At 42.9% G+C, this 24045-nt stretch overlaps 1 protein-coding gene across 1 annotated transcript in view; it reads left to right on the forward strand.

Moving 5' to 3' along the window:
* Positions 1-21759: 21759 nt before the first annotated feature.
* Positions 21760-24045, forward strand: part of NSMCE1 (NSE1 homolog, SMC5-SMC6 complex component) — a 31983-nt gene continuing 29697 nt past the window's right edge. Inside the window, exon 1 of the mRNA XM_026011053.2 lies at positions 21760-21911. Within this exon, the coding sequence (XP_025866838.1) occupies positions 21872-21911 (40 nt within the window). The 5' untranslated portion in view covers positions 21760-21871. The remainder of the gene's footprint in view (positions 21912-24045) is intronic.

Here is a 24045-nt window from a genome sequence, read left to right on the forward strand (position 1 = left end):
TGATGGTTAAGAAATCAGAGATACACAAGACAATAAAATAAGCAGGAATAGGAAGGTTCTTGGGAAAGAATCAGTGTGGTTTATTTAATACTCTGTCATCCTGAACCCCAAGGTTTATTCATTTATTTATTCAGTGAACATTTATTGATGCCTGTTATGAGTCATCACATCCCAGAAACTAAGGACTGCAAAGGTGAATGAGATATGGTGCCTGAACCCCAGGGAATTTGTGGTCAGCTGAAGGAAAGAGTCACCAGGTAATCAATTAGAGTACAACATGATACCAGTTCTGAGAAGAAAGCATGCAAACACAGGAAATTTTCTAGAGAAAGGCCAACCAAGTGGGCATCTGATGGATGAATAAGAGTTCTCCAGTTTGAGGGTGAGTAGGATGAGGTGGGGAAAGTGACCCAAGGGAAGGAACAAAATTTGTAAAGGTTTGCAGTTGAGACTGATCACTGGGTATTTGATATGAAATCAGGGAAGAACAGGGTTCCAGGGAGAATAACAAGACAGGTAGAAAAGAAGCAAGTTCTGATCCAGGAGAATAGTAACTTTTAAATATTTTTGATTATAGCCCACGGCAAGAAATGCATTTTCTGTTTTGGCCCTGTACAATCATATACACATACACACACGTGTGTGTGTGTGTGTGTGTGTGTGTGTGTGTGTGTGTATCTGAAGCAAAGGTCAGCAAAGGAATATTTCACCCTGTAACATGGCATTCATTCTGATATTTGTTTTAAAATATTGGTCAGGGGTGAATTAAACTGATCACAAAATAGTCTACATCTATGATTTCTTTCCTATAAAATCCTATAACAGGAAAAACTAATCTCTAGTGGTATAAATGACATCATTGGCTGCCTGGGGTGCAGACTGGGTGGGGCAAGATTAACTGCAAAGAAGTGAAAGAGAACTTTCTCAAGAGATGGAAATTTTCTATATCTTGATTGAGGTGGTGGTTACATGGGGGCATGCATCTGTCAAAAACAAATGCATAAAAATAAATGTATGTGAGGGAACTTTCTGGGGTGGTGTTGATGTTATATATCTTGATAAGGGATTTGCATTGCACAGGTGAACGCATTTGTCAAAACTCTCCAAATAGTTCACTTAAGATTTGCGCACTTCATTGTGTGCAAATTCTACATCAGAAAGAAAAAAAAATTGTGGACAAAAATTGAACTGTAGTTGATGAGATACATGCTGAAGTGTTAGGAGGAAGTACTGTGGTGTCTGCAAGTCACTATTTCGAAATTGATAAGAGTGATGGAAAGTTTGACAGACATGGGATAAAGAAAATATAATAAAAATACTAACACACATCGAGACAACTCAATGAAGGAAGACTAGCCTTTTCAATACATGATTCTGGAATAACTGGATATCCACCTACAAAAGAATGAAACTGGGTCCCTACCTCACATCATATATAAAAATTAACTCAAAATGGATCAAGGACCAAACTGCTAAACTATAAAACTCTTAGGAGAAGATGTAGATGTAAATTTTCCTGGCCTTGGATTATGCAATGGTTTCTTATTTATGACACACAAAAAAATACAACCAACAAAAGAAAAAAATAGGGAATCCTGACATCATCAAATTGAAAAGCTTTTGTGGTTTAGAGGACTCCATCAAGGCAGTGGAAAGACAATCCACAGAATCGAAGAACATTTTTGCCGATCATATATCTGATAAGAGACTTGTCTCTCCAATATGTAAGCAACAATTACACTTCAGTGATAACAATACAGATGATCCAATTTTAAAATAGCAAAGGATCTGAACAGACAGTTCTCCAAAAAAGATACACAAATGGCCTACAAGCAAATGAAAAAATACTTGTCATCAGGAAGATGCAAATAAAAACCACCAGGAGATACTGTTTTGTAGCCACCAGGGCAGCTCTTATCAAAAAGACAGAGAAATGCAAATGGTGAGAACATAGAGAAATTGCAACCTTGTATGCAGCTGATGGGGATGTAAATGGTGCAGCCACTTTGGAAAACAGGCAGGTGGCTTAGGATTCAACAATTTCATTCCTAGGCTCATAACACAAGAGAAATTAAAATAGGTGTCCGTATGAAAACTTGTACACAAATGTTCACAGCAGTGTTATGGGTAATAGCCAAAGGGCGAAAATGACCCAGATGTTCATCAGCTGATGGTAAATGTGATAAGTAAAATGTGGCATATCCATTCAAGAGAATATTATTTGAGAATAAAAAGGAATGAAATGCTGATACCTACCATAACATGGATGAACCTGGAAAACACGATATTAAGTGAAAGAAGCCATTTGCAAAGGATCACATGTTGTGTGTTCTGTTCATATGAAATGTCCACAGGAGGCAAATTCATAGAGAAAGAAAGCAGACTAGTGTTACCCAGGGCTGGAGGTGGGAAGGCCAGAGTAGGAGATTGATGGTTAGGGGTGCAAGGTTACTCTGGAAGGATGAAAATGCTCTAAAATTGATTGTGGTGAAGGTTGCATACATCTGTGAGTACACTAAAGCAATTGAATTGTACATTTTTAATGAGTGAATTGTATAATTTATTTTTTTAAGATTTATTTAATTTAGCAAGAGAGAGCATGTGCACATGTGAGAGCATGGGTGGGGAGGGGCAGAGGGAGAGGAAGAGAGAGAATCTTAAGCAGATTCCCTGCTGAACACCGAGCCCCATTTGGAGCTCAGTCTCCTGGCCCCAAGATCATGACCTGAGCCAAAATCAAGAGTTGGACATTTAACTGACTGAGCCACCCAGGTGCAGAATGATTTGTGGATTGCAACTCAATAAACTTAAAAAATGTTAATGAAGATATAAATGAAAAATTTAATAAATTGCACTTCACCCAAATTAAACACTTCTGCTCTTCAAAAGACGCTACCAAGGGATTAAAAAGATAAGCCATAGAATGTGAGAAAATATTTGCAAGTTATATATCTAATAAAGGACTTGAATCCATAATATATCAAGAATTCTCAAAACTCAATAAGAAAATGACTCAACTTTTTTAAATGGGCAAAACACTTGAACAGGTATTTCATTAATAAATATAGACATGTGACAAATGAGCACATGAAAAGATGCTCAATGTCTTTAGTCATCTGGGAATTACAAATTAAAACCACAATGAGATACCTCACCACATATTAGAATGGCTCAAGTTTTTCAGTGTACTGACAATACCAAGTGATCATGAGAGGTGAAACACCTGGAACTGTCATACAATTCCTGGTGGGAGAGCAAAATGATATGGTCATTCAGAAAATAGTTTGGCAGTTTCTTATAAAGTAAAACATATTTTATCCTATGACCTACTCGCCTACTGCTGGGTATTTACTCCAGAGAAATGAAAAACACATTTACAGGAAAAACCTGTCTACACGTTTCTATACAATGACTCTATTTGTAATTGCCAGAAAATAGAGACATCCCAAATATACTCAGCTGGTGCTGAATGGATAAACAAACCTTAGTATATCCACACAACGGAACACTGCTCAGCAATAAAAAGGAATAATCCTCTGATACACATACTATGGAAAAATCTCCAAAGTGCTATGCGTCCTGAAAGAAGCCAGACTTGATATGCTACCTACTGTATGACTCTTTCTATGAGGGGCTATAGGGAGGAAAAATAGACTAGTGGTTTACAGGGTCTAGGGCGGGGAAGAAGGGTCACTGCAAAGGGGCAGGGGAGAATTTTTTGGAATAAAGGAATCAAGTCTGTATCTTGATTAGGGTGGTAGCTACTTGACTATATTTGTCAAAATTCATAGAACTGTACACTACAGGCACCTGGGTGGCTCAGTGCTTGAGCATCTGCCTTTGGCTCAGGGCGTGATCCTGGGGTCCTGGGATGGAGTCCTGCATTGGCTCCCCTTGGGGAGCCTGCTTCTCCCTCTGCCTATGTCTCTGCCTCTCTCTCTGTGTGTCTCTCATGAATAAATAAACCAAATCCTTTTTTTTTTTAAAGAACTGTATTCTAAAATAGGTAAATCTTGCTGTATGTGAATTATACCTTAATCTAAAAATATTAAAAATATATACTAATGGTGAAATCTGGTTGATGGGAATATAGGTATTCATCATACAATTCTTACAACCTTTTAGTTTGTTCAAAAATGTTCCTAACCAGATGTTTGGCATAAAAACATTGAAAAGATGTTGGGCGGTTGCTAAAAATAAGTAAATGTCTGCATGACCAAAACAAACTAACAGTTAATTAAATTAAAAATAGCCATTTCCCAATCTTTAAATAATGATAAAGATAGTAATTAAAGCATTATAGGTCCTGGCTCACTGCCTTGATTTTGTAAGTCATCAATGGGCCATGAACTTCAATTTGGAGAACACTGCTTTAGACCGAGTTAAGCACTTGAACTTTAATCTGAGAGAGCCTGGGGAGATCAGGGTCCCCAGACATGGGCTGGGCTGGGCCAACTCCCCACTCTAGGACCAGGACTAGTTGGAGGTCCTGGGGAGCCGCTGGGGCTGGTGCCCAGCCCAGAGGGAAATGGCTGTCTGGTGTCCCCCGGGAAGCTGAACCAGAGAAAGAGTCATCCCCTGTGTGGATGAAAAAGCTCTCCTCAACCATCTGGACTGGATCAGACCTTGGATGTTCATGTGACTCTGGATAGAAGAGGGTTCTCCCATTGTGGCAGAGAGGAGCTTTCTCACCACCTGGTCACTGAGCACACGGGGTGAGGCTTAATTTAAATTATTAGTAAAATCATACTTCTTGCATTCAAGACAATTGCAGTCAGGGAAAAATTTATTCCTATTATATTTGAGTTGCATTTATTTAGTTAGTTGCATTTATTTAGTTAGTTGCATTTATTTATTTATTTATTTATTTATTTATTTATTTATGATTTTATGATTTTATTTATTTATTCATGAGAGACACAAAAGAGAGAGGCAGAGACATAGGCAGAGGGAAAAGCATGCTCCCTGCAGGGGGCCTGAGGCAGGACTCGATCTCAGGACCCTGGGGTCACAACCTGAACCAAAGGCAGATACTCAACCACTGAGCCACCCCGGCATCCCTGGAGTTGCATTTAATTTCAACTTTTGCAAAGGGGTTCATGAATAAGAAAAGAGTCTGCTGCTTGAAAGTGCAACTTTGGAAGCTTCTCATTCAGACTCATTTTAAGGGCTTCACCTTTCCATGCTCTTGAAGTTCAGATAGTACCCCAGATGTCTTCTTTACGGGTGCCATCTCCTGATCTCTGTGCCATTTACCCAGTGCTCAGAATACTCAGTTTGGAGGGGGAATCAAGTCTTTCATACTTCTTTGCCTTTGCATGGACTCTTTCCCTCTCTTGCCCTCCTGGTGAACTCCTATTCATCCTTCAGTACCCTGCTACACCTCATCTGCGGAGACTTACGGAGATACTTTCTCCTTATGATAGTGGCAGTGATTCCTTTTTCTGCTTTTTCACCTATCTGTGTATGCAGCTATGAGGTCAGGCTGGCTTTCTCTCTGGATATACGAAATACCATAGGAATTTTTGTTCCAAATAAAACAAAGCCCCATGCCAACTCCTCATGCTCCAGAGTATAATAATAATTCTCAGGAACTGCTGGAGGGACACAAAGGGTGGAGGTGTTATATTTTGCAGTGCTAATGCTTATGCAGAGAGCCCTCTGGGCTCTGATCAGCAAAAGACACCACTGAATGGCTATTGTCTGATTTTGCCTGCCCCCAGAAGGAGGGTGGGTGTCCTCACTGCTCCTTCCCTGCTCAGGCACTCCCTTCCTCACATTATGTGGTTCCACCAGCATCCTGTCACCTCCCTGGGCACTGCAAGGCAGCATGGCTTTGTCACGCAGCCCCAAAATCCCTTCATCCCTGCCCCTGGGTTTGGGGAACCCTCCCCTCCTGAGGCTCCATGCTTCTACCCATCTCCCCCCTCTCATCCCCACCCTCACCCCAATGTACCAGCACTCCTGTTTCCTTCCTCCCTGGGAAAATTTCACTGGAAACACAGTGTCCCTAGGCAAACCATAGGGAAGGGGGCAAGGGATGCTGATGCCAGACGATTTCTTACTAACTCACACTCTGTTACACATGGATTAGCACTGACCTCACCATTACTAATAAATCATTACAGTGATTTATTTTCTTGCCTGGACCTTTCTCTGAGCTGTGGGCCTTTGGGGGTCAAGTACTATCATGTTGAACTCGCTCTCCAAAAGGCCAAGAGTGGGCTTTCTGATGGTGACAATGGCAAGTTTTTTGACCTGTCGGAACTTTAGTTTCCCTGCCTATAAAGAAGGGGCGGCAATAATACAATCTCGTGGTAGTATAGCTGGGAGGAACCAAAGTAATACAGGTAGATCCTTTAAAATAGTGCCTGACAGGTACTCATGACTAATTGATAGTCATGACTCAGTTGATATTAGCACCTAATGACTCAGTGGATATTAGCTGCTAGGATTGCTTTTCATTCTCATTATTCTTACCTGCAGTGGTTGTTTGGTAGCCTACCTAACAGTCATTCCCAGCTCTTTTCTCCCACTACAGAGACCAAAAATGTAAAGTACTCATCTTCCCAGCCTTGCTTGCCAGCTGGGCATGAGCATGTGACCCAATCTTAGGCCACACGACTAGAATGAGAGTGTGTGAGAGGCTTCTGGGAAAGAGCTTTCCCTCTCATACAGACAGGGACATGGAAAGAGAAGCTGGACATTGATACGGAGAGAGGCAATGCTTGGAGCTGTGGCAGCCATCTTGTGACCATGAGGGTGGAACTAACTAGAAAAGTCAACACGTGGAGGATGTCAGAGTGGGAAGATGGAAGAGTCAGGGGCCTTTATGACATTGTTGAGTTGCTGCCCCAACCTTGGAACCTCCTACCTGAGAACACTTTGGCAAATTAGATCTGAAATGTCCTCATTATGAAAGCCACTTTTAGTTGGGCGTTCTGGTATGAGCAGCTGAAACTATTCCATTACCTACATTATTACAGAAATTTATACTCAGTGATTATTGAAATAAAGTGGCAAAGTCAGGGTGGAAATCCTTGACTTCTGGAGGCCCTGATGAGTGGGTTTTTAATGTCCAGCCCCCAGTCTCACCCAGATTCACAGTAGCACGAGAGCTGGCTGCCAGCTGAGGTCATAGATGGGTAATGCTTCTTGGCCCACGAGCATGTGTGATGGCCTCACTGGCACTGCAGTGTGTTCATAGGAAAGCCAGTAAACACACAGCAAATAAAAATACCAAAGAGGAGTCACTCACAAGTGAATTATCCAAATTCCTCTGCTTTGTTTTTGCTTAGTCTTATCATACCACCTTGTTCCTTTAGTCTGGAGCATCCTGTAACCTAAATTGGAACATTGGGCCAGTGGGCTATTGGCTGGCAAGGAAACACTTCCCTGCTAACCTCTTTCAGTGGTATTTCTGACTTAGTTGTGGTACGTTATTCATTCTGTTGTGTCGAAGGCTCTGTCTCTCTGATGCTGAGAAAAAGGAGGGGCAGGGGTTATGCTTCTCTTGTTTCTGGTTAATTTTGTGGCTAGAAAAAATTTCGTGGGAAAGACGAATGCACAACATATTTTTACCACCACAACTACCGGTCCCATGGTGATGCAGGATGTTGTAGGGATAACCAGGGTGCACCTTACACAGGTTCATATGATACTTCTCGGTTTTGGTGGTCCTATGGTGGGGCAAAAACAAGGCAAAAAGGGAAATGATAGGATAATACATTGCAAGGATAGGGCTGGTCTTTTAAGGAGCTGTAGCCAAGAAATATCATTTCCCTGCTTTTCTTGAGCACCCGTGTGCTTACACATGCTCACATTTCTGTGTGTAGGGGAAGAAAATCTTTTTCCATCTTCACTTCTAGGTTCTTCAGCCGGCCTGGTAATTAAATTAGTGTAAGACAGATGAACAGGAGAAAAAGAAACTTAATTTTATGAGCCACACATAGGGGCTCATAAAAACCTAAGATTCCAAGAAGTGACCCAAGCAAGCAGCTTTTTTAGACTCTTTAGACAAAGGCATTATACATTTGCAGAGAGCTAACAACACAAAGCACTTTGGGCTCATGGTGAGCAAATTAATGAAAAAGTAACAAGGGTTGTTTCTACAGCCTTCTTGGCCCTGAGTTCCTGATCTCTGGCGATTAAAGGTGCCTCTGCCCTCTGGATGCGGGGAGGGTGCTCTCCACATGGGGGTGGGCAAGGGATGGTCAAAGAGACAGGGGAGAGTCAGAGTGTCCTTCTGGCACTGACTGTTTCTTAAATAACTTGCATTCCAAATAAGCAATATGCCAAAGTAGCGTATTTCAGGGCAGCCTTCCCCAAACCCCATCACAGGTATGTGATTGTTTTTCATCTGCACACTACCTGCACTGTCTAGGGTCAGCAGTGAGGTTTCACTAAACACAAACTTGTCTTTTTCAGGCTCTCATTCGGTCTTCCTTCACCTTGGCAGCCACTCATTGTGTTTCCAGGGTTCAATCCTGACCCTCTAATTCTCTAAATACTTTCCCCTCTTCCTTCTCATTTTCCTCTAGATGGAAGCATTCACCACATCCTCATCTTGTTCCTCTAGCATTCTCCTTTTTTGTTTAGCTCATTTCTTTTTTTTTTTAATAAAGATTTTATTTATTTACTTATTTAGAGAGAGTGCACATGTTAGTAGGGGGAGGGACAGAGGGAGAGAGAGAGAGAGAGAGAGAGAGAGAAACCCAAGGAGACCCCAGGCCTAGTGCAGGTCCTGATGTGAGGCTTGATCCTGCAACCCTGAGACCATAGCCTGAGTTGAAATCAAGAGTCAGACACTTAACTGACTGACCCACCCAAGTGCCCGTCGTTCAGCTCATTTGTAACTGTACTTTCTCCTCATCGGATATGTGCCCATTATCAAAGCTTCGGCAATGCGGAGGTATACAATGTCAGTGAACATCTCCCCCTGGACCTACCTCCTCTCTGCCCATCCCTTTTCCCAGAAGGCACCTCTGTGAGTATTTAGATGTATATTCTTTTGGATCTTGCAGAAGCAGAGACATAATTTGTTAACATGGTTTTGACTACAGTAATCCTCCTCTTATTTGAGGGGGTTTGTTCTAAGATAACCAGTGGATGCCCGAAACTCCAAGTAGTATCGAACCATATATATATATATACCATGTATTTTTCCAATACGTATTTACCTGTGATAAAGTTTAATTTATAAATTAGGCACATAGAAGGTGAACAGCATAACTACTAATAAAGTAGAATGATTGTAAAAATGCACTGTAATAAAAGTTATGTGGATGTGGTCTCCCTTTCAAAATATCTCATTATCCTATACTTATCTTATCCTTCTTCTTGAGGATACGAGATAATAAAATGTCTACATGATTAGACAAAGTAAGGGGAATGACTAGGCACTGTGATGCAGCATGAGGTTACGACTGACCTGATGATACCAGGAAGATTGTTTCTGGACTGAATTTGACTGAGAGTAACCAAAACCACAGATAAGAGGTCACCACCCTCCAGCTCTAGGCTGATAACCCCCAATCTCTCCACCTGACCCTGTCCATCCTCCCCATCCTAGTGTTTCATGGCCCACGCCTTGTGGGCATTTCCCCCTGAGCTAGCTTTCAGATCCCTAACTCAAAATGCTTAAGACCAAAGTCATTCTCTCTCCAACCTCACTTCTTCTCCGTGTTCTCAGCCTGGGTTAATGGCCTCAACATCCAATTAAGCAAGCTAGAAACTATGTCCTCATCTTTGACTTCCCTTTCAGTCTCTGTCTCTGTCTCTTTCCCTTTCTCTCTCATGAAAGATAAACATGAGCTGCCATCAATGTCCCACTCCACTTGTGTATCCATGTTCATATCCGGCCTGTTTTCCTCCCTGTTGCCTCCTCCCTGGTCCAGCTCTAACTCCCTGTCATATGACCTAAAGCTACAACCTTCCCTGCTTTGTGTTGCTGGTGGCTACCTCTGTATATCACCTCCCCCACCCCCCAGACCATTGTACTTCTTCTTCCCTCCCACTTCATTCAGCCTGCAATGGCCCGTATCCAGAGAATGAATCAAAAGCAATTCCATGTCCCCTGAACAGATTCTTACTTTCCCAGATTCGTTGGGAGCAAGGGGTGGCAAGCCGACTCCATATTGGCCAATAACACAAAAGGGGCAAATGTGGAAAGAGGTGCATGAAGGGAAAGACCTCTGTGCCCTTCCCCCACTGCTATCATTTTCATTTATGTTTTAGAAGTTTAAGCTGTCTGGGGTGGCATAAACTCCTAGACTCTACAACCCAGCCCCCAACTTCTCTTTCCTCCAACACTACCCACTTCCCACTGCATACCTCATGCTGGAGCTGGGGGTGGGACACCTAACCACAGGGACATCCTCTTTGGCAACTGGTCTCTGGAAATGGCCCCAAGGCTTTCCTGTCTCCCAGCTGTCATGATTTTGCACAGCCCCCTCGCTGAATTGGCACTGGTCCCGTGAAATAGCTTACGTCCTAGATACTAGCAAAGGGTCTGATGCTCTTCCAGTCTGCACCAAGGCGACCTAGCAGGTTCAACCTTTGCGTCCTCAGTTGTCCTAATTAGCAATTCACCTGTATCAAGACCCTCATGCTGCGAGGCAGTGTCAGCTAACCACAGGGAGGGGAGGTCATGTGGAGGAGAGCTGAGAATGTCAGCCAACACAGAAGACCAAGGCCTCAAATTCACGTTGGAGGTTGAACCATTCCAACCAATCCCCCACCCACTTGTGTCCAAGTGGAACAAAGATAAGCCAGGTCATTTGAGGTGAACAAGTAACTGAAAATCACTTTTTCTGGTCACATTTAACTTATTTTCTCTTTTTTGTACATGACTGCCATTCTATTGTGTACACGCTTCACTTATATTACCCTCTGCCCACATTATTTTTGCTCCTCATCAAATGTATCTCTTCCTTCAAGGCTCACCTTGAATGCCACCTCTCCTCTAAAGCCTCTGTTACATCAAACCCCAATAGTTGAGTATGTTGGCCCACCTGCATTCACCTCCCTTTCTGTAGCAACAACTCACCAATTTTGCTTGGATGCATGGTCCCTCCTTTTTGGTGGAACCATCAATCAACTTGTCCACTTACCTCTGTCCTGGGTGGCTCATAAAACTGGACCAGGCCAATCAGCTGTTTTCTTCCTCCAGAGCAAATTCTGAGATGGGAGACAGGAAGAACTGCAAACGAGTGACGGCCCAACCGCGTCTCCTGCTGGTCAGGTCTCCTCAGGTGCTCTGATCCCTGTTCAGCACAAGAGGTGATGCTTTAGCTCTTCCCTGGAGTATGAATCTCCCTGTACCAGAGACAGTGAGCTCACCAGGTATCCCATTTGTCCCTTTATGTTTCCCAGCTCCCTGCAGTGAGGGCAGACCATGTGACTAGTTCTGACGGATGACAATAGATAGAAATGACACGTGTCACTTTCAAGCTGAGGCAGTAAAAAGCCCCTGTACCAACCTCCAGGCTCTAGAGACCCCTTCTTGGTCACTGAGGAGGCTTCATGTTTAGGTGATGTGGCTGTAAGGTTGGGGAGCCTCTGTTCATCTGAGTCCTGAGTGCAGAGAGCAGAGCCTCTGCTGATCCACACAGGATCTGTGGCATGCCCTAGAAGTAACAAGTGGGGGATGTTTGTTACAGTACCATGACCTTGACTATCTTGAATAATAGATTCCCAATATCCTTCGAATAAACTTTTTTCTTTTCTTCTTCTCCTTCTTCTTCCTCCTCCTCCTTCCCCCCTCCCTTCCCCACCCTTCCCCAACCCCCTCTTCTGTTTCTTCTTCCTCTTCTCCTCCCTCCTCCTCCCTTTCTCCTTTTCCTTCTCCTTCTTCCTCCCTTCCTCCTCCCCTCCTCCTCCCCTCCTCCTCCTCTTCCTCCTTGTCCTCCTTCTTCTTTAAGTTATCCAGGGTCAAGATGCCTGGGTGGCTCAGTGGTTGAGCGTCTGCCTTTGGCTCAGGTCATGATCCTGGGGTCCTGGGATGGAGTCCCACATGAGGCTCCCCACAGGGAGCCTGCCTCTCCCTCTGCCTGTGTCTCTGCCTCTCTCTCTGTGTCTCTTAGGAATTATATATATATAAAAAAAGTTATCCAGCGTTAGTCTCTGGCACCTAAAATAGCTTAACTATTTTAAGCTATTTTAATTTTGTAAATTCTAAGACTACTTAGCACTTTCTTCTTTGACTATACTTATTAACATGTACCTATCTCACTTTTTTTACCAGCCATTTTTTTAAATCAACCTGAGTATAAGGACTAAGGCTCATCTTTGCATCCTACCACACTGCTGTGTACCTTCTAATGCTCTTGATCATTCACTAGGATGAAGGCAAAAAAATAAATGAAAATGAAAAATTTGGTGAGTCAACTAGGTGCTTTCTTTTCAACCTTGGTTTCCAAAACCATTTGCAAGTGAGATTTTTTGGTTTTGGTTTTTGGTTTTTGTGTTTTTTTTTTTTTTCTTGAAAAAAGGTGCTTTTATTATAGTATGGGGACAGGACCCATGGACAGAAAGAGCTGCACTGGGATTGTGAGGAATAAGTGATTATACACTTTTTAGTTACTGGGGGTACAACTGAGTTTTAATTAAGAGATTTGAAAATATGATGACACTTCTATTTTATGATTATATATATGTATGATATATATGCTATACATACATGATATATATCATATGATACCCCTTACATCATATATATCATACTACCTATCATTATATCATATAAGTCATATATATCTCTATATATCATAGTTCATATATATTTCTCATATTATAACTGGTTGTCATAACATCAAAAAAATTTTATAAAATGCCAATGAGTAAAATACTTTTGAAACATCAGAACGATGACAATATTCCCTGAGCTTTCATAAAGAAAGACACTTTATGTAGGGCTGTTAGTTTTGTGTCCCCATCCCACCCACCCCCAATCCTGATGTTTAACATCCTAATGTAGACAAAGGGAGAAGCAGCCACCTGGAGCTATTTGTCTGTTGTTCCTAAAGGAATTCATAATTTTCAAATAAGATAAGAAAGTGGGGCACCTGGATGGTTCAGTTGGTTAAGCAACGACTCATGATCTTAGCTCAGGTCTTGCTCTCAAGGCCGAGCATGTAGCCTATTTAAAAAAATTTTTTTAAATAAAAAATGAAAAGTTCCTCAGAAAGCTGCTGAACCAGTGGAGAACCACAGAGAAGAGAGGATTCTCTGCTTTTGTTTATTTTAAAATAAATGCATGTAAAACACAAACAATTTACAACCTGCTCCCGATGAGAGAGAAAGACAGAAAATATTTTTGTTGGAGTAAGCATTAAGAGCATGGGAAATGGGATAGGTGAATAAATAGAAGTATGTTTGAAATTGATGCTTCTCAAACTTTCACATGCATGTCATTCACCTGTGGATCTTGTTGAAATGCAGATTCTGCTCCAGTAGGTCGGCTGGTGCCTCAGACTTGTCTTGCTAGAGATCTCTCAAGCTCCTGGGGGATGTGATGCTTCTAGTTCACCGACCACCCTTGGAGGAGCAAGTGTGGGATGTCCCTGTGTGATGCGAATGGTCACTACAGTTTTTAGAGCTTAAAAGGCCTCTGTGGGACCACATTGGATTTGGGGTTTTGATCTGCTTGCCCTGAATTCAACCTTTGATTCACTTTCTTTGTCAGTGGATTAGAAGATTACTATGACCTTGCATCTTGTCTGGAAACCTCCTCTGGCAGCCTGCTATCTCTTTAAAAAATAGTTTAAAACAAAACAGCGTCCAAGAAGAAATAAATGTAACGAATTTATACTAAAACTTGCAAAGTGCCTGGGTGGCTTAGTGGTTGAGCGTCTGCCTTCAGCTCAGGTCATGATCCTGGGGTCCTGGGATGGAGCCCCGCATCAGGTTCCCTCCGCATGGAGCCTGCTTCTCCCTCTGCCTTTATCTCTGCCTCTCTCTGTGTGTCTCTCATGAATAAATAAATAAAATCTTTAAAAATTAAATAAGTAAAACTTGCACACTTTACTGATATTTATCTTTGCTTATTAACTTTTGGCCAATTTTCCAACAAGACTGGGCATTTATTTGCTCAGGCTAAGGGACATTAAAAGAAGGCAAGTATAAGAAGAGAGTAGGACTGCTGGTGGTTTGACAGAGGAAAGGAGGTGAAAAAGCATGAGCTTTTCATTTTTATAATTAACAACGTGCATTTTGTGTAAAGGCATAAAGGCATAGTAATTATCCTCAAAGATAAATCCCGGTACTCATCACAAAAAGTCACTGTTTGCTCACGGCAGCAGATAAGTATAGTTTTTAAAACTATAGTATAGGAACTACAAAAAGTTTTTAAAATGCTCATGCTTGAAGGAGTAATCTAATTATATAGAAATTCACTTATATAAAACAATTCTCAGATACTTGAAATATATGGCTTTAATGAAAAAAATACCAAAAATCTTTATGATCACAGTCTCCATTTATTTTGAAAAATAATATTCCTTAGGATTATGAAATAAAATATGCTTTTGGAGAAAAGTTGAAAAATAGAAGAAAGCAACAAGAAAATAATTAACCTATAATAGAATCAGGGATAACCACTGATAATATTTTGGTATAGGTATTCTTCTAGTTTTCTCTCTTTCTTAAAATATTCTGCATTATGACTTTTTTCCCCCCGTGACCTCAAATGTGTTTTCAAAACATGGTTTTTTAGGATACATAATATTCTGCAGCATTTTTGTTTTTCTGACCATTCCTCTCTTTAGCTATTTGGAGACATTCTAGTTGTTGCCATTCTTCCCTGATAAAATTAAGGCTCTGACATAATTTTCTTTTTTGCCCATTAACCTTTGTGTGTGTCTCTGATTATTTCCTCAGATGGATTCCCAGAAGTGGAATTACAAGGTCAAAGAACATGATATGTGTGCACTCTAGATGAGCACAGCCAAATTGCACTTTAGAAAGATTGAACGATCTACACTGCCTCTGGCTTTGGGCATATTTCTCAATCCCGTGTCTGAGTCTTCCTGGACTTTAAGCAGGAATCGTTTTTAAAATTGACCTTTGGGGCCTGTCACCAACCCTCCAGGATGAAGGATGAGTAGAGGGGAATCGTGTTCCCTTTCTGCCCTGCTGGCTCACACCCATCACCTCTACTGGATCCAACCTAAAATGTAATGAATCCAAAAAAAAATATGTGAGTATATAGATGTAAAAGAGGACCAACATGGAAAGGTGGAAAGGGTCTGATCCGGGCTCCAGGGAAACCTGATCTTGCCTCTCTCCCTTTCCACTGATGGCCATGTATTTCTAGAAAAAAACAAAAATACACCTTTCATTCGTTTTCATCCGTTCACCCTTCCTATTCGAAATTGTTTTTACAGAACGGTAAAAGTGAACAAAACAACAGTCCCCTGTCCCACCGCCCAGAAATAACCACTGTTGGCACTTAGGCATGTTTGCCTCTACTAGAAAATTAGACGAACACTATATAAGTATATAATTTTGTTATTTTAAAATTCAAACATTGTGGATAAGCCTCAGGAACTTCTTTATCCCCATTCCACCCCCCCTTTCCCTTTCCTAGAGATCCTCACGTGTCAGTTTTGTGACAGTGTTTCCAATCCTCAATAAGAAGATAAGTTTGTATGCATAGATTCATCCACAGGAAATGTATAATATTGCCATTTTGTGTTTCGCCAATTTTACACAAAGAGTAATCCAAAGATGCATCAACTTTGCATCTTGTTTTTTTCCCCCCACTTCACTCTATGGTCTTAAGACTCATCCATATAGGTACTTGTGAGTGAATTCATTCCTCTTAATGTTACATGATCATCTATCCCACATGAACATTTTGCATTTTCATTTCCTTGTTAATGGATAGTTAGGACATTCTCTTGTGGTTCCTTCTATTGGCAACATCATTGAGCAAACCTCTCAAAGAGCACAAGGGAGATTTTCTCCAGTTAAAAGTCCTAGAAGTGGAGTTGCCAGATGAGCTTTTTCAATTTTCATAACACCAAATTGCTCTCCAGAGCAGCTATAATGTTTACAACTCCGCCAGATATGCATAAGGATGTTGGTTTCCCCTCCCTCACCCTCAGCAACATTTTGTCTTTCTTATGGGGGAAAACTGGTATCTTTTTGTTGTTTGTATTTCCAATTAATTATAAGGTTAGGCATCTTTCCCCACTATTTTTTTTAACCATTTGAATTTTCTCTTCTGGAAGAGACAGTTATTTTTTTATACATATAATTGGAGCATTGTTGATATACAATGTGTCATTAGTTTCAGGTGTACAACATTGTGATTGGACATCTCTGTATATTATGCTGTGCTCATGAGTATAGCTACCATCAGTTACTATGCAGTGTTGTTACAAGGTCATTGGCTATATTGCCTATGTTGTGCCTTTTATTTTTTTAAAAATATTTTATTTCTTGATTTGAGAGAGGGGAGAGAGAGAGTGAGAGAGTGCATGAGCCATGGGAGGGGCTGAGGGAGGGGGAGAGAGAGAAGCAGGCTCCTGCTGAGCAAGGAGCTCCTTGCTGGGTGGATCCCAGGACCCTGGGATCATGACCTGAGCCAAAGGTTAACAAACTTAGCCACCCAGGCGCCCCACTGTGCCTTTTCTTCTTGTGACTTATTCATTCCATTCTACTGGAAGCCTGTACCTCCTACTTCCCTTCACACATTTTGCCCCCATCCCCTTCTCTCCAGCAACCATCAGTTTGTTCTCTGTAATTATAGGTCTGATTCTACTTTTTGTTTATTCATTTGTTTTATTTTTTTAGATTCCGCATATGAGGGAAATTATATGCTATTTGTCTTTCTCAGTTAGGCTTATTTCACTTAGCATAATAGCCTTTAGGTCTATCCATGTTGCTGCAAATGGCAAGATCTCATCCTTTTTTTTAATGGCTGCATAATATTCATATTCATATAAACATACACATCATGACTTCTTTATCCATTTGTCTGTCAATGAACGTTTAGATTGCTTCCATATCTCGGCTATTGCAAATAATGCTGTAATAAACATAGGGATGCATCTATTTTTTTTAAAATTAGTGCTTTTGTTTTCTTTGGGTAAATACCCAATAATGGAATTATTTGATGGTATGGTATTTCTATTTTTAAGTTTTTGAGGAATCTCCATGCTGTGTTCCACAGCGGCTGCAGCAATTCCCACCAACTGTGCACCGGGGTTCCTTTTTCTCCACATCTTTGCCAACACTTGTTATTTCTTGTCTTTTTGATTTTAGGGATTCTGACAGGTGTAAGGTGATACCTGGTGGTTTTGATTTGCATTTCCCTGATTAGTATCCAAAATACATGATGAATGTATACAACTCAGCACCAAACAAAACAAAACAAATAACCCAATATCCCATTAAAAACGGGCAGAGGACCTGAACAGCATTTTTCTAAAGAAGATGTACAAAAAAAAAAAAAAAAAAAAAAAAAAAAGACGTACAGATGGCCAACAGACACATGAAAAGATGTTCAATATCACTCATCATAAGAGACTCGATTTTTGCATCCATGCTTATAATATACATGGACCCGATTTTTTTTTAAATTCTGCTGTTTTTGTTTTGGTTCAAGATTAGTCTAGCCTCATATGACTTTTTTTTTCATATGACTTTTGGATAGACTTCTCTGTCTTGTTCATATTCTGGTGCAGTTTACATAATATGGTTTGTTTTTTGCATTTATGTGTATCACTCTAGTAAAACTATCTCAGCCTGGGCATTTTAGGAGTTGGAACAGATCCATTGCATTTTCAGTTTACTGATGATTATTGGTCTACTTTTCTAGGGCCAAGTTTTGTAATTTGTATTTTTGTCAAGAATTGCCTCTTTTATCTAGATTTTCAAATGTATTGGCATAAAGTCGTTCATAGTATACTCTTAAGCTTTATAAAATTTTTATACTCAATCTGGTATGTTTCTTTAGCCATTTATAATATTATTTGGATCATTTTTTGGATAAATCTTGCAAAATGTTTGTCTGTTGGATTAGTCACCAGTTTCTGGTGTCCATAATCAATTACATTTTCCTTTTTGTTTTATTCATTTTGCCTTTTGCTTCATTATTCCCTTCTTTCTGTTTTCTCCAGGTTATTTAGTGTTTATTTATCTACCTCTTACATTGAACATTTATTTTTCTGGTTTTGTAATAAGTACACGTAAGGCTACAAATCCCCCTCTAATTATTTGTTTTAGTTGGATCCCACACATTTCATTATATTGGGTGTTTTTTGACATTCATTTCTAAATATTTTGTAATTTCCATATTGGTTTTCTTTTTAATATGTATGTATTTTTCGGTTTCCAAATGTATGTTCTTTTTCATTTAAAAACGTAAAATCATTCAACATACACAGAGGTATAAAAACGAATACAACGAACACCCAACTTGAGAAATAAAATTCAAACATGTGCTTGTCATGTTTAGTTTTCTTTTTCATAAGTAAAAGCAGTACATGATAAAACAGAGATCATCCTGCCTTCAGGACCCTCTCCTCAGAAGCATTTTCAGTAACTAATTTAAGGTTTACAAGTGGTTTGGGTTTCTTTCTGGCTGTGTTTTTGTTGATTCTTCATTTTGCTTCACTGTGGTTCACGAATGTGGTCTATAGATTCTTTGGAATTTATTGAGACTTCCTTTGTGGCCAGTTCACAGTCAATTTCTGTAAATGTTCCAAGTATGTTTGAAAAGAACAGATGTGCTGATGTTCTTTTTCTAAAATACAAACCTGATCTCATCATTTCCTCTCCAATAGCTTCAATGGTCTTCAGGTAAAAGCCTGATCCCCCTCAGCTATGGTTTGGCCCCATGCTTCCTCTCTAGCCAAGGCCTGGGCCACCTGCCTTATGTACAGTGAATTTATGTCCATGCAAATTCTATACTTTTCAGGGTCAACTTTCAGAAGAATATCTGAACTGGCAGAGTTGCCTTGTAGCAAACAGCCCAATGTCTGGTGCACTGAAGGCCCTAACAGATACTCACTGAGCCGGCCAGAGAGTGGGCTGTCTTCTGGGGGTGGAGGCAAGCTGAGGCAGGTCACCTATAATCTGCCTCACTGAGACCTCTCTGCTTGCTGTACCCCTCCGTGTTAAGTTCTCAGCACTCCCCATCTCTCCTATGTCTATCTGCCCATACTGTGGGCAGATAGACATAGGACCTTCTCACCAGCACTCTGCAGTTGCTTTGACCTCTAGGGTCAGCTGCCTTTGTTTGGCCAAGACCCACCCCGAGATGAGTCCAGACAGGGCTTCTGCTCTGGGGCCCCTGCTATGGAGATGGGAGATGGCGGGGGATCAGGAGTCACTATCTTCTCTACACATTTATCGTTTCAATCTTAGCTGGCACCTTGCTTTTCCATTCTCTTTGGCATCCATTCCAAACCTTTGATTCCCCTCAAATCCCTGAGCACCTCCCAGATCCTTTGCTTAGAAGAATGAGAATTTGCTACTTCATGGAGAAAACAGAAAACATCAAGGGTGAATCTTTATCCATCCATTTTTACATCCTTTCCTTCTGTTTCAGAAATGTCTCTATTCCTTTCTAGGGTAAGAGTAATCCTGTCTCCAGACCCCATTCTCTCCTGTCTCCCTGTTTTTATTCTATTGGTTATTCCCGCTACTCCAGTCTTTGTGTCTCCTCTTCCCAAGCCACCCTTCCTAGAAGTAGTCAGTGCCCCCTCCCCACTCTCTCAGCTTCCATGCATTCACTTCTCTTGGAGGCCAATCTAGCTTCCTCCTGTCTCTATGGGTTCTTTATGGCCTTCACATTCTACAGCGGTGGCACATCTGCCTTGATCTCTCCAGAGCACTGACAATTCAGACCACACCCTACCACTCAATAGTATCTCCCACCTATTTGCCTCTGATACCACTTGGTCTTGGATCCCTCTCTTTCTACCTCCTTTATTGGCCCTTTGATCCTGAAATGTTAGTGTTCCCCGTGTTTTTCATCCATGGGCCTCTGTTTTTATTTCTCTGCACCCTGGGAAGCACATGTGTCATCACAAAGGAGCACACTTTCCAAGTGTTTTTTTTTTTTTTTAAATATTTTATTTATTTATTCATGAAAGACACACAGAGAGAGGCAGAGACACAGGCAGAGGGAGAAGTAGGCTCCATGCAGGGACCCTGATGTGTGACTCGATCCCAGGACCCTGGGATCATGACCTGAGCGGAAGGCAGATGCTCAACCACTGAGCCACCCAGGTGTCTCTCTACCAAGGTTTAAACAAGGGCTACCGTAGGGGAATGTGGCCTATTGTGGCCAGGCTGCCCCATTTTTCAAGAGCTGTCAGATACCTTCGGGTTTTATGGGAAATACCTCAGCTTTAAATATTGATAGCGAATTCAAAATTCTACAAAACTATGCAGAACAAAACATAGATGGTCTCCTTAGAGCTCTTCTTCTCTCTGACTGCCCCCAAGGCATTTTAAAAGTTCTTTATCAGTAAAGATAACTCACACTTACCGAGGCCTCACTATGTGCCAGGTACTTTTAAGTGCTTTGCATATATTAACTAATTTAATCTCACAGCAATCCTATCAACGGGGTGCTATTATGATCCCTGCTCTATGGATGAGCAAACTGAGGTGGAGAGCTTCAGTATTTTGTCCTGGGTCTCAGATATATTGAGTTTAAGAAGCAGCATTCGAATCCAGATGGTCCAGCTCCCAAGCTTAAGCTCTTAACTACCACACCAGCACCCCTGGGTGGCTCAGTGGTTGAGCATCTGCCTTCCGCTCAGGTCATGATCCCAGGGTCCTGGGATCGAGTCACACATCAGGGTCCCTGCATGGAGCCTGCTTCTCCCTCTGCCTGTGTCTCTGCCTCTCTCTCTCTGTGTCTTTCATGAATAAATAAATAAAATCTTCATTAAAAAAAAGAAACTATCAGAGGCTACTGCTTTCCTCACTCAGCAGACAGGTAAACTGAGGTCCAGAGAAGTTGAGAAGTTGCTGCCCAAGTTCACAGGCGTGCAACGGGCAAGTGGGGATTTGAAGCTATCATCACAGAGCTAGATGCTTGCACTTTCTGCTTGTTTCCCTGCTCGGCTGCATCCGGCCCCAGCTCCCAGGTCAGGCACCGGGATGCAAGCGTTTGTAAAACGAGTGCTCTCCAATAGTCCATTCACAACTTCACTGGCTTCTCCCAACAATCCCTAGGTGAGACAAGTAGCTGACATCTAATCAGCAGTTCCAGCGTGCATTTCCTTGAAACCCCATGAACACCCTATTATTCCATGGCGACTCTGATCAGCCCCGTGTACCAGAAGAAGAAACTGAGGCTGGGCGCAGCAGCTCAGTGACTTGCTCAAGATCTGGCAGAGCCAGGATTCCAGCTCAAGTTGCAGGACGGCGGAGCCCTCACGGCCGACCCCGAGGCCACGGCGTCGTTTGCACGGATGGGGAAACTGAGGCCCAGGATGGGGCACTGGCTTGTGTCCGCGGAAACCGCGGCTGCTGTGGAGAAGGTCCCGTTGCAAGCGTGCCCCTTCCTCCTCCTAGGTCGTAGGTTGCAGTCAGTGGCGGAGCTGGAGGCAGAAGGTGACCCGCCCGCGGCCCCGCCCGGTGAGGTCCGGAGAGTGGCGGGAGATGCGCGGAAGTCGCCGCCTACCCCACCGGCTCCTCGGCGCCATGGCAACGGCGAGCAGGAAGTGCGTCACCCGGTGGGAGGGACGAGCGTGCGGCTGCCGCCAATAGGAGAGCCGCGCCCGCGTTGGCCCCGCCCCGGAGGGGGCGTGCCAAGCCCGCCTTTCGGCGCCGGCGGCGGGCAGTGGGGGCTGCGCCCGGGTACCGCGGAGGGTGAGCGGCGCGCGCGCCCGCGAGGCTGTCGGGGATGGAAGAGGGCCGCGCAGAGAGGCGACGGAGGACGGAAGGTGGGCGTCAGGCCCCGGGGGCGGCCGGCGCGGGTGCCGGAGCGCGGCTCGGGGGGCCCGGGGGGCTCCTCGTTGGCTGATGCAGACAGGCCCAGAGACGGGGCCTTCCTAGGCCGGCGGGCCGGGACCTGGTGCCCCCGACGCCCCCGACGCCCCCCGACGCCGGCGGGTCGTAGCGTTACGTGCTGACCTCGGTTTGACCCCGCTCTTGGGGGACGGAAGCAAAAGACGGATGCCCGAACCGAATACGGAAAATACGGCCTTCGAGGAGCACCTGTCGAGGAGCACCTGTCGGTTACCTGTGCCCGTGCTCTCTGTGGCGGTCCGGGGACCCGTAGAGAGCCCCGAGGCTACACGTGTGCAGATGCCCCGATGTTTCGGATTTTTCGAAAGGGATATGATATATTCCTATTCCCCATGGTCTTTGGGGTCTGGGCTGCATCTTGTCACCACATACATGAATCCGTGCACATTTGCCCCCAAAGGAGGTCAAGAATGGCCCAGAGATAGCCTCATCTTATAGATCAGATCAGGGCTTCAGGCTTCCAAGGTTGGAGGCCTTAGGTCTTTCTTAGATTGGAGAATTGTAGGTGAGGAGTCCCTGCAGGTGAGGGATCTCCATTTGCTTGTTCCCTGCAATGCCTCGCTTACCTGGGGTGTGTGTGTGTGTGTGTGTGTGTGTGTGTGTGTGTCGGTGGCGGTGCTAGGGTTTCTGAACTCTGCTTTTGCATCGCCACCCTCCTGCCCATCGCTGACTCCGTGCATCTCCTGGTGCCTCCAGTCTTGCCGCATCTGTAAAATGGGGGCATGGATGTGACCATCCTCAGGTTCCCAGGAGGATGGAATGAGAGCGCAGTGAAGCACTCCCCCCTCTGCCTCGCGTGTGGCTCAGGTGGTGGTGCTTGAGATCTGCTTATTGCACAGACATTTCTGTTTTTAAATTTTTTTTGGGGGGGGGGTAGGCAGTTCACCATGGTTGACCTCTGCCACCCAGTCCATCTTCAGACAATCGCCTTCTGTGTGTAAACAGGCCTATCTGTATCTGTGTCCCTCTTCTTTTTTTTTTCCCCGAGATTATTGACTTCTTTTTTTTTTTTTTTTTGAGATTATTGACTTCTGTACTGTTCCAGAGTTGGTCCTCCCCACTGCCAAGATTTTTAATTTATTTATTCAGGAGAGACACAGATAGAAAGAGAGGCAGAGGGCAGCCCCGATGGCTCAGCGGTTTAACACGGCCTTTGGCCCAGGGCGTGATCCTGGAGACCTCGGATCGAGTCCCACATCGAGCTCCTTGCATGGAGCCTGCTTCTCCCTCTGCTTGTGTCTCTGCCTCTCTCTCTCTCTCTATGTCTCTCATGCATAAATAAATAAAATCTTAAAAAAAGAAAGAGGCAGAGACACAGGCAGAGGGAGAAGCAGGCTTCCCAACGGGACCCTGATGCAGGACTCGATCCTGGGACCCCACGATCACACCCTGAACCAAAGGCAGACACACTCAACCAGTGAGCTACCCAGGAGTCCCTAGAGTTGGTCCTTTTTAGCATTTATTTTGGCTGTTACGTAACGTATTTACATCATTTCTTCTTTTTTTAATCAAGATATGTAACATACCTATAAAAATGTTTGCAAATGTAAGTTCGAAGAAATAAGGAACACACGTATACTCCCCATCAGGTTAAGAAATAGAACGTTATCTTATGCTGAAAGCTCCCGCTGAATCCTTTCTTCCCCTCACTAAACATGAGCACTGCCCTGAGTACTGTTACTCATTCCCTTGTTTTTCCTTTATGGTTTTTACTATGTATCTGTAAAATGACTGCTGTGTATGGTTTCATTAGGTTTTGAATTTGATGGAGAATCCTCACATATAATTAGTGTGACTTTACTTTTGCACATAACATTCCCATATGTGAGATGCATCCACGGTGATTTGAGTAGCTCTACGTCACCTTCATTGCTTCGTCGCTATTTGGAATTCCATGGTTTGAATATAAATGCTTTGCGTAGGCATTTTTCAACTGGTTGCCATTGCTACTGTTGCCAGATTTTTGCTACCACATGGTGCTTTTATACACATATTTCCTTGGGCAGATGTGGATAGTTTCTGTAAGTGAAAAATCGAATACCGCATTTC

The sequence above is a fragment of the Vulpes vulpes genome, chromosome 3 (assembly GCF_048418805.1).
Source record: "Vulpes vulpes isolate BD-2025 chromosome 3, VulVul3, whole genome shotgun sequence".
Classification (NCBI taxonomy): domain Eukaryota; kingdom Metazoa; phylum Chordata; class Mammalia; order Carnivora; family Canidae; genus Vulpes; species Vulpes vulpes.